General features: G+C 46.2%; 2 protein-coding genes across 2 annotated transcripts in view; both read right to left on the minus strand.

Annotated features, from left to right (window-relative positions):
- LOC110512993 (F-box/LRR-repeat protein 18) overlaps nt 1-3,752 on the minus strand; it is a 58,805-nt gene extending 55,053 nt beyond the window's left edge. Inside the window, exon 1 of the mRNA XM_036973725.1 lies at nt 2,504-3,752. Within this exon, the coding sequence (XP_036829620.1) occupies nt 2,504-2,563 (60 nt within the window). The 5' untranslated portion in view covers nt 2,564-3,752. The remainder of the gene's footprint in view (nt 1-2,503) is intronic.
- Nucleotides 3,753-4,327: 575 nt separating this feature from the next.
- LOC110512094 (actin, cytoplasmic 1) lies at nt 4,328-8,658 on the minus strand. The gene is made up of 6 exons (XM_036973727.1): nt 8,527-8,658; nt 6,999-7,123; nt 6,450-6,689; nt 5,473-5,911; nt 5,179-5,360; nt 4,328-5,038 (listed from the first exon to the last, which is right to left on the minus strand). The coding sequence occupies exons 2-6, from the start codon at nt 7,119-7,121 to the stop codon at nt 4,895-4,897; spliced, it is 1,128 nt and encodes a 375-aa protein (XP_036829622.1). The 5' UTR covers nt 7,122-7,123; nt 8,527-8,658; the 3' UTR covers nt 4,328-4,894.
- Between the last annotated feature and the right edge of the window lie 3,331 nt (nt 8,659-11,989).

Below are 11,989 nucleotides of genomic sequence, written 5' to 3' on the forward strand. Positions count from 1 at the left end.
TGTTCTTAACTGTCTTGCCTAGTTAAATAAAGGTTAAATAAAAAATAAAATGTTTAGTTCCCTATATGTAGGATGTAGGATCTTATGTTATATTCAGAGGTAGACTGGCTCTGGCAATCAAATACTCAATCTAAACGTCATGTTTTTATTTATTATTTAACCTTTATTTAACTAGGCAAGTCAGTTAAAGAACAAATTCTTATTTACAATGACGGCCTAGGAACAGTGGGTTAACTGCCTTGTTCAGGGGCAGAACGACAGATTTCTACCTTGTCAGCTCGGGGATTCGATTTAGCAACCTTTCGGTTACTGGCCAAACGCTCTAACCACTAGACTACCTACCTCCTCTACACTCTAACCACTAGACTACCTACTTCCTCTACACTCTAACCACTAGGCACCTGCCGCCCCAAAATCATGGGGGCTGAATACTTTCCAAAGGCACTTTATATTTCTTTAACAGTCCATTCTTGGGCTAATATTGGGCCACCTTCACAAGTCTAGCTAGCCCGTGGTGTGACAGTTGGCTAGCTACTAGTCTTGATTAAATCAGGCTGTAATACACACGTCTAGCTAGCCCGTGGTGTGACAGTTGGCTAGCTGCTAGTCTTGATTAAATCAGGCTGTAATACACAATTCATTGGTACATACAGCCTGACACTAATGCAATGTCATGTAAATGTTCCTTTCACGCGAAGAGAATGATGAATAAAAATGCATGTAAAACTCTACAGGTTGTCTTTGTGGTTGTCCTTCAGCGGCTCGAAAGTTTTCACAAAACATCCACAGGAAAGTTTTGTTTACCCAACTTTTAGTTATTGCTATTATCGTTTACTTTTTTAGAGCCAAAAGGTACAGCGTCTATAGAAAGTCCACACTTAAATATAAAAATGGTGGCGGCAGCATCATGTTATGGGTATGCTTGTCACCTGGGAAGTTTGTCAGGAACAAAAGAAATTAACAAAGCGCAGGTAAAAAAGTTCCCACTTCAGTCTTCTGAAAATCGAACCAATGTTGTTTTTTTTTTAATTCTGCCTGAACGGCTTTCCAAAACATGTTGAGTGTTCCTGAGTAGTCTCAGTCCTGACAAATTTACTCAATTTTTGTATATATATATATATTTTTTTTTACATATGAGACAAGGTTTGAATTTCGCTGAATTGGAACCCTGAATGTGAGCCAGGCCTAGTCGCCCAACATCAGTGCCTGACCTCACTAACGCTCGAGGCTGAATGGATGCAAGTCCCCTCAGCAATGTTCCAACATCTAGTGGAAAGCCTTCCCAGAAGAGTGGAGGCTGTTATAGCAGCAATGTTCCAACATCTAGTGGAAAGCCTTCCCAGAAGAGTGGAGGCTGTTATAGCAGCAATGTTCCAACATCTAGTGGAAAGCCTTCCCAGAAGAGTGGAGGCTGTTATAGCAGCAATGTTCCTACATCTAGTGGAAAGCCTTCCCAGAAGAGTGGAGGCTGTTATAGCAGCAATGTTCCAACATCTAGTGGAAAGCCTTCCCAGAAGAGTGGAGGCTGTTATAGCAGCAATGTTCCAACATCTAGTGGAAAGCCTTCCCAGAAGAGTGGAGGCTGTTATAGCAGCAATGTTCCTACATCTAGTGGAAAGCCTTCCCAGAAGAGTGGAGGCTGTTATAGCAGCAATGTTCCAACATCTAGTGGAAAGCCTTCCCAGAAGAGTGGAGGCTGTTATAGCAGCAATGTTCCAACATCTAGTGGAAAGCCTTCCCAGAAGAGTGGAGGCTGTTATAGCAGCAATGTTCCAACATCTAGTGGAAAGCCTTCCCAGAAGAGTGGAGGCTGTTATAGCAGCAATGTTCCTACATCTAGTGGAAAGCCTTCCCAGAAGAGTGGAGGCTGTTATAGCAGCAATGTTCCAACATCTAGTGGAAAGCCTTCCCAGAAGAGTGGAGGCTGTTATAGCAGCAATGTTCCAACATCTAGTGGAAAGCCTTCCCAGAAGAGTGGAGGCTGTTATAGCAGCAATGTTCCTACATCTAGTGGAAAGCCTTCCCAGAAGAGTGGAGGCTGTTACAGCAGCAATGTTCCTACATCTAGTGGAAAGCCTTCCCAGAAGACTGGAGGCTGTTATAGCAAAGGGGGACCAACTCCATATTAATGCCCATCGACGAGCAGGTGTCCACATACTTTTAGTCATGTAATATCAGATCCAGATCAGATCTCTATTAAGGAACATTTTCATGTGTCGTTTCAGACTGTAACTAACTTATACATTGAACATGAATTGCGTATTACCAGCCTGATTAAACCGAATAGCTAGTTACCGGCTATCAAAAGCACACTTTCACCCAAATATCATACTCACGCAATGCCTTTATTTCCATTTGACAACCGATAAAAATGAAATAAAATCAGACTTTGAGTTCGCTGACAAGACAGCGCCAGAGTAGATAGCTAACAAGCTAACACCGGTATACAGCTAACAGTAAACCAGCTAGTTTTACTAACGTTACACTGGTTATTCTAACCAACCTGTACAATTTGATTGTCCATATCTTCATCCAATACTCTTCCGTTAACAGACGAAGTCATAGTTTTTTTGTGTGTGTTTTTAATCAGTGCATGTCTACCAGCAGAGAACTAGCTTCATGTGACAGGAACGACCGGAAGTAAAACGCTGCGTTTCACCGGAACATTGAGGACGGAACATTTTCCGGAAGTCACACCTACAAAGTCTTCCCCAGAGAGGGTTGTCTTCCCTATGAAAAAACCGAATGTAATTTCACTCCAAAATGGTTCATACTAGCTAATAAAATAAATAAATGACTTCAATTCTCCTTTAGGGCCTCAATTGGCAATTATTGTTAATGTTTTCATTATGGGAAACAAGTTCCTATTTAAGAGGAAAGATCATATCTTGTCTGTCTTGCTCATTAGAGATGGAAAGGCGTGACATCTGTGAATCTATTATGTAGCCATTATGGGGTCTGTGACGCCCCATCATTCAGGGCAGGTCCCTGTTTTGAGCCCCACATGTGTTTTTTTGGGTGGGCCTTGCCTGTTTCGCATATTTTGTCATTAATACGTGTCACATATCAGTTTGCAAACAATGTAAAATATATATAATTGAGTTAATAAAGCCGCATACAAACATGGTCTCTTTTTTGTTTTCTAGAGTAAGGCAGCTCCAACATGCAGGTGTTTCAGACTAGCTCAGTGCTTTCTGTGGTGGGGAGAGTCAGCAAAAAAATAGGAGCATTGCGCTGTAATTGGCTCAGTGTTCTGTCACTCATGGGGACACAACGTCACCGCCAAGTCCAAGGGTAGAGCTCGAAAATTCAAGCCCCTTGGGTGCTGCCATAGTTACATTAGAAGTGCCCATCCAAGAAGGCTCCGGGTCATTGGCCACAGATATGACAAATCATGTTATATCTACAGTAGCTTTGATTGGACTGATGTCATACTGTCACAATCTTAGCTAGCAGTTATGAAGTCGACAATCTACATGCAAATCCTTGTCATGAGATAAATGAGAACATAGATTAAATGTATCAGTGCTCATTGACCATTAACATTACACAAGCTGGAAATCGCAAAATTCAACAAGGAGGGATTTGGAAGGAATCAGTAGCTAACTGCAAGCATTAGCCTGCTATTCAAGTCTAAGAATAAGGGTCTCTTTTCCTATAAAATTAAACATTCAACTTTGGCCATGCTGTCAATGAATTTTTTTATTTAACTAGGCAAGTCAGTTAAGAACAACTTCGTATTTACAATGACGGCCTACCCCGGCCAACGCTGGGCCAATTGTTTGCCACCCTATGCGACTCCCAATCAGTCGGATGTGATGCAGTCTGGATGATTTGAAGCATGATTTGTGCCACGTTCAAAACTGTAAACTGCAAAACCTGACTTTAGTGAGTTCAAGACAACTGGGGAAAATAAGCTACGACTGGGGAAACACTTTCTGAAATCTCATCCGAAAAGGTCTCGTCTGCTGCAGAAATGTAATATGCAGGGAGATCTGTATACTGTATCTAAGTGATACTAAGTGTGTTGTGTAGGAAGCGGTTAGTAGCCCATGTGCCTCAACCTAATAATTTGGCCTACTGTTCTGACTTGGTTCTTTACTTGACTATAACCTGTTTGTGAGAAGTGTAATATTGTAAGAGCCTTCATTTCTCCTACGGTTCTGACTTGGTGTACAGGGAGAACACTAATAACAGCCCATGTTCTGAATTCTGTCGCTGTACTTCACAGGGCAGGAAGGCAGAAGGAGCGGGATGTCACCAAAACAGACGGTACCCAGTACAACCGGATCAACACCATGGAGGAAGGCAGAAGAGAGAACAACCATTTCAATAGACATGTGCACTTTATTAGTTGTGTTGGTCCACAACAGGAGCCCCCTGCCCCACCCTACACCCCCCCAGAGAGAGGAACACCTCTCAGAATGGTCAAACCTCTTTTTGCATAACAACAAACTGGACCATGTATCGATAAGACAGAAAATACAAAAACAATATTGTTTTCATATCAATTAAATCATTTACATTAAGCTTTCCCCCCCTCCACACAAAGCCCCAAATACAGCCCTATCCCCTAGGTAATGCACTAGATCCCTATGGGCCCTGGTCACTAGCGCACTAGGTAGGGGATAGGGGTGGACAGCAACACCTCCATAGAGGTCAATAAGGTGGTGGAACATAAACATTAGACTGTAACTAACAGGACATGTGGAGAGTCATGACCGTCAGACAACGACGACATCACATCCTGTCCATCCAGCCAAACAGGGAGGCTCTCAGACAGACCGACAGCAGGAGAAGACACGCCAGTGGAGGGGGAGATCTGACAGGCAACACCGACTCAGAGTCTTCATTGGAATGGGAAGGAGGAGAGAGTCTGTACGGGTCGGGTTGTTTAGAAGCATTTACGGTGGACGATGGAGGGACCAGACTCGTCGTACTCCTGCTTGCTGATCCACATCTGCTGGAAGGTGGAGAGAGAAGCCAAGATGGAGCCTCCGATCCAGACGGAGTATTTACGCTCTGGAGGGGCGATGATCTGGAGGAGAGACGGGGGGGGGGGACACATTAACATGAATACAGACCTTCACACTGTAGTTGTAGCATCAGGTAATGCTGCTAACTACAGGAGGAAGCAGACCGATGGTTCAGAGACGTGGACTTGGTTTATTTAGTCACCTTGATCTTCATGGTGGAGGGGGCCAGAGAGGTGATCTCCTTCTGCATCCGGTCAGCGATGCCGGGGTACATGGTGGTTCCTCCGGACAGCACCGTGTTGGCGTACAGGTCCTTACGGATGTCCACGTCACACTTCATGATGGAGTTGAAGGTGGTCTCGTGGATACCGCAAGACTCCATACCTGGAGAGAGAGAGAGGAGACAAAATGGCCGTCACTACAGGGCAACCGCAACACAAGATGGCTACCAGAGACACGGATCAGCTGATCCAGAGAGGTTAGTTTAGAGACTCACCGAGGAAGGAGGGCTGGAAGAGGGCCTCTGGGCAGCGGAACCTCTCGTTGCCGATGGTGATGACCTGTCCGTCAGGCAGCTCGTAGCTCTTCTCCAGAGAGGAAGAGGAGGCAGCGGTGCCCATCTCCTGCTCAAAGTCCAGCGCCACGTAGCACAGCTTCTCCTTGATGTCTCGTACGATTTCCCTCTCGGCCGTGGTGGTGAAGCTGTAGCCGCGCTCAGTCAGGATCTTCATCAGGTAGTCTGTGAGGTCGCGGCCGGCCAGATCCAGACGCAGGATGGCGTGGGGCAGAGCGTAGCCCTCGTAGATGGGTACTGTGTGGGTCACGCCGTCACCGGAGTCCATGACGATACCGGTGGTACGGCCAGAGGCGTACAGGGACAACACGGCCTGGATGGCCACGTACATGGCAGGGGTGTTGAAGGTCTCAAACATGATCTGGAGACGAGAGAGGAGAAGGGGGACGTGAGTCACGGTGCTGGAGGACTACAGTAGAGACAGGAGTCACAGCACCCAGTAGAACATGCTGACCAGTGAGTCAGAGGGAAACGGTCATTAGTGAAGAAACACAGCAGCCATTCCTACATGATGTAACGTCAATATAAACCACTAGAGTAGCGCATTCACAGCACGGCCCTACAGGTTAATCTAGGCGGCCCTACAGGTTAATCTAGGCGGCCCTACAGGTTAATCTAGGCGGCCCTACAGGTTAATCTAGGCGGCCCTACAGGTTAATCTAGGCGGCCCTACAGGTTAATCTAGTCAGTCCAGCAGTCAGCAGGGTGCAGAGAGGCAGAGGAGACCTGGAGCTTCCAGAGGGGTGACAGATCAGCTGTAAGGACAGAGGGCCTGGAGGAGAGGAGAGGAAGGGGAGAGGACAGAACTGAACAGTGGAGGAGGAAGAGAGGGCAGAACTGAACATTAAAGGAAGAAGAGAGGGCAGAACTAACCAGTAAAGGTGGAGGAGGGACATTACCTGAGTCATCTTCTCCCTGTTGGCTTTGGGGTTGAGGGGGGCCTCGGTGAGCAGGACGGGGTGCTCCTCTGGAGCCACCCTCAGCTCGTTGTAGAAGGTGTGATGCCAGATCTTCTCCATGTCGTCCCAGTTGGTGACGATGCCGTGCTCGATGGGGTACTTCAGAGTCAGGATGCCCCTCTTGCTCTGAGCCTCGTCTCCCACATAGCTGTCCTTCTGGCCCATCCCAACCATCACTCCCTGGAGACACACTCAGGTCAGTGACAACGTACTCCACGGAATGTTAAGGCTGATCTACAGTATCAATGATGTTGATTGGAACGGACCTTAATGTTAATGTTGCATAGCAACAGAAGATTAAATGACATGTTATAATATTCTACAGGGAACCATACTAGTGTACTACTACACAATGCAGTCAGTGTAATGTTGACTAGAGACAGTCAAATGGTGACAAACATTAGTTCCAATAGCAATGTAACAGTTTTCACATTCAGTATAGCAGATAAAGTTGGTATATTTCAGTTAAATAGACGAGTAAAATATTACCTGATGTCTGGGCCGACCCACGATGGAGGGGAACACAGCCCGAGGAGCATCATCTCCTGCGAAACCGGCCTTGCACATACCGGAGCCGTTATCAACGACCAGGGCGGCGATTTCATCTTCCATTTCTGCACCGGGAAGAAAAAGACAGAAATGAGACTGACGTCTTTACCGGGGTGCGCCGCCTGCCTGTCACTATTGAGCCAGTGTACTATCGGTGAATGACCGCTAGGTGGCGCTGAACAGCAACAGTCTAGACCATTCACCCACACAGCGTTTACACAACCAGTCAATTTGCTTTATCGTAAAAATGCATGAACTAAAGTGGCTTTTGAGGCTTAATTTAAGGTTCAGCATAAAGGTTAATCGTGTAGTTAAGTTGTAAAACTAGAGAAAGAGTAGAAATAGACGGAGTTGATGACTCGCACCCAGACAGCGCCTCTAGACAAAAGGCTGTGTGTTTTCAGCCGAGGCGTCGCCATATAAGGCAATAGATGGAGCGTCCCCTGACATGTGTTGGTCTGACAGAGGCCACTCCCTGGTCCGGGATAAACAGCCAGACAATAACCCAGGCTAGGTCACAGCTATCCTGAATAAGGTTACACGGAGAGGCCACTCCCTGGTCCGGGATAAACAGCCAGACAATAACCCAGGCTAGGTCACATCTCTACTGAATATGGTTACACAGGGAGAGGCCACTCCCTGGTCCGGGATAAACAGCCAGACAATAACCCAGGCTAGGTCACAGCTATCCTGAATATGGTTACACAAGGAGAGGCCACTCCCTGGTCCGGGATAAACAGCCAGACAATAACCCAGGCTAGGTCACAGCTATCCTGAATATGGTTACACAGGGAGAGGTTTCCGTGCTTTCAGATCACACTAAATGCCCATATGTTTTAGGCTTGTAACGTGTGAAATGTTTCCTATTAAAAAAAAGACACATTGACCTCCAAAAAGCACTGACTAATCTGAGCCAAATAGTCATAAAAACACTCAACAAGTTACTCATCATCATTAACACATAGGAAGTCAATTACCTCACTTTTAAAAATGAGTTAATAACAGCCTGACTTTAATGCATGTGAACTTTAACAGATATCCTTAACCTCTCAACAGGGCGAGTTTTAAACAAGTCAATCTCCATTATTGGGGAAACGGTCAAAATGTTTTGTACAACCGGTAAGCAGGTCATTTCAACAGTGGGGGAGACCTACCATTAAACTACTTTAAATTTACACTAAATGTCAACGATACGACAGACCCCGGTTAACACACCCACTCAAATGTTGAGCTAGATAAATCAAATATTTAATTAAATAGATACAAATCAAATATATATAAATTACATTTTAAAAATTCAGGAAAAAAAATATTTAAAACCCTGTGTAAACTGACCGACGACAGCTAGATAGGAGCATTCACTGAAAACGGTACAAGTTAACCAGATAACTAACAACTAGTTGTCTACGTTGAAATTTAACAATTAAACATGAATAACATTTTAAAAACACAGTATTACAGCTCTTACCTGTGTTTTAGTGGGGAAAAGTTACCGGTGTTAATCAGAGAAACTGTCTCTATTCTCCCTTCTTCCTGCGCAGTGAGAAACGTAATGAGGAAGTGTTGCCAAGGCTCCGGGTTTTATATCCGCATACGTCGCAACCCCCCTCTATCCATATAAGGCAAACTTTCTGCAGGGCGGCTCCTGATTGGTCGAGGGCGTATCCACTCGGATTGAACGCATTGTGCCACACTGGGCCTCTGCATTGACAGCACTTGTTTCAAAAGGAGGCAAAATAAAGTGTAGGCCCTTTAATTAATATAACGTTATTAACTACTATACACAATATAACGTCCTAGCTAACGTTACAAGGTCATTGATTAGGATAGGTGTCATCGTATTCAACGATTGGCATAATTGATGTATTATCAATAGTTTCTGTCATGGCCATCGTGATTATGGTTAAACTAAGGCGATAGTTAAAGTTAGATATCTAACGTAGAGTGGGTTCTTCCTGTTGAAATGGAAGTAGGTTTTGTATTGGATTTAACGTTACAGCTACAAGGTAACTGTAGTCAGGTCGTGATGCGGGGACAATGCAAGGTCCAGCTAACATGTGAGGAATGGTGTTGGTGTAATTTGAGTCAGTGTAAATCTTTGTGGTGTATATACTGACATTCCAGAGGCCCAGGGTCGTTAGGCCCGCTGCCCGCTAGCCTGATAATTAGCTTAACCGGTGTTAAAAACAGAGCCCACATCCCCTACTAGACTGAGACAACACACATCCCTCACTAGACTGAGACCACTCACAACCCCCATTAGACTGAGACCACTCACAACCCCCACTAGACTGAGACCACTCACAACCCCCACTAGACTGAGACAACACACAACCCCCATTAGACTGAGACAACTCACAACCCCTACTAGACTGAGACAACACACAACCCCCACTAGACTGAGACAACACACAACCCCCATTAGACTGAGACAACACACAACCCCCATTAGACTGAGACAACTCACAACCCCCACTAGACTGAGACAACACACAACCCCCATTAGACTGAGACAACTCACAACCCCCATTAGACTGAGACAACACACAACCCCCATTAGACTGAGACAACTCACAACCCCCATTAGACTGAGACAACACACAACCCCCATTAGACTGAGACCACTCACAACCCCTACTAGACTGAGACCACTCACAACCCCCACTAGACTGAGACAACACACAACCCCCATTAGACTGAGACAACTCACAACCCCCACTAGACTGAGACAACACACAACCCCCATTAGACTGAGACAACTCACAACCCCCATTAGACTGAGACAACTCACAACCCCTACTAGACTGAGACAACTCACAACCCCCATTCGACTGAGACAACTCACAACCCCCATTAGACTGAGACAACACACAACCCCCATTAGACTGAGACAACTCACAACCCCTACAAGACTGAGACAACTCACAACCCCCATTAGACTGAGACAACTCACAACCCCTACTAGACTGAGACAACTCACAACCCCCATTCGACTGAGACAACTCACAACCCCCATTAGACTGAGACAACACACAACCCCCATTAGACTGAGACAACTCACAACCCCTACAAGACTGAGACAACACACAACCCCTACTAGACTGAGACAACACACAACCCCTACTAGACTGAGACAACACACAACCCCTACTAGACTGAGACAACACACAACCCCCATTAGACTGAGACAACACACAACCCCTACTAGACTGAGACAACACACAACCCCCACTAGACTGAGACAACACACAACACGCAAACCCTACTAGACTGAGACAACACACAACCCCTACTAGACTGAGACAACACACAACCCCCACTAGACTGAGACAACACACAACACGCAAACCCTACTAGACTGAGACAACACACAACCCCTACTAGACTGAGACAACACACAACCCCTACTAGACTGAGACAACACACAACCCCTACTAGACTGAGACAACACACAACCCCTACTAGACTGAGACAACACACAACCCCTACTAGACTGAGACAACACACAACCCCCACTAGACTGAGACAACACACAACACGCAAACCCTACTAGACTGAGACAACACACAACCCCCATTAGACTGAGACAACACACAACCCCTACTAGACTGAGACAACACACATCCCCTACTAGACTGAGACAACACACATCCCCTACTAGACTGAGACAACATACAACCCCTACTAGACTGAGACAACACACAACCCTTACTAAACTGAGACAACACACAACCCCTACTAGACTGAGACAACACACAACCCCTACTAGACTGAGACAATACACATCCCCTACTAGACTGAGACAACACACAACCCATACTATAGACCCACGAAGGGAGCTGCACTGTCGTTGTTCACTAAAATCATTACAGTACTGGCCCCACCATGAGTAGAGGGGGCTTTTTGTGCAGTAGGATGAGGTCAGAGGTCATTAGAGCAGCAGAGTAACAAAATGAACATGAGGCTCACACATCCACACCATCCTGTCTGACTCATCCACACCACCCTGTCTGACTCATCCACACCATCCTGTCTGACTCATCCACACCATCCTGTCTGACTCATCCACACCATCCTGTCTGACTCATCCACACCATCCTGTCAGACTCATCCATATCATCCTGTCTGACTCATCCACACCATCCTGTCTGACTCATCCACACCATCCTGTCTGACTCATCCACACCATCCTGTCTGACACATCCACACCATCCTGTCTGACTCATCCACACCATCCTGTCTGACTCATCCACACCATCCTGTCTGACTCCTCCACACCATCCTGTCTGACACATCCACACCCTCCTGTCTGACTCATCCACACCACACACCATCCTGTCTGACTCATCCACACCATCCTGTCTGACACATCCACACCACACACCATCCTGTCTGACTCATCCACACCATACACCATCCTGTCTGACTCATCCACACCATCCTGTCTGACTCATCCACACCACCTTGTCTGACTCATCCACACCATCCTGTCTGACTCATCCACACCATCCTGTCTGACTCATCCACACCATCCTGTCTGACTCATCCACACCATCCTGTCTGACTCATCCACACCACACACTCCTGTCTGACTCATCCACAACATCCTGTCTAACACATCCACACCATCCTGCCTGACTCATCCACACCATCCTGTCTGACTCATCCACACCATCCTGTCTGACTCATCCACACCATCCTGCCTGACTCATCCAAACCATACGTCATCCTGCCTGACTCATCCACACCATCCTGTCTGACGCACATCCACACCATACGTCATCCTGCCTGACTCATCCACACCATCCTATCTGACTCATCCACACCATCTTGTCTGACTCATCCACACCATCCTGCCTGACTCATCCACAAAATCCTATCTGACTAATCCACACCATACGTCATCCTGTCTGACACACATCCACACCATC

This window comes from Oncorhynchus mykiss, unplaced genomic scaffold (assembly GCF_013265735.2).
Source record: "Oncorhynchus mykiss isolate Arlee unplaced genomic scaffold, USDA_OmykA_1.1 un_scaffold_297, whole genome shotgun sequence".
NCBI lineage: Eukaryota > Metazoa > Chordata > Actinopteri > Salmoniformes > Salmonidae > Oncorhynchus > Oncorhynchus mykiss.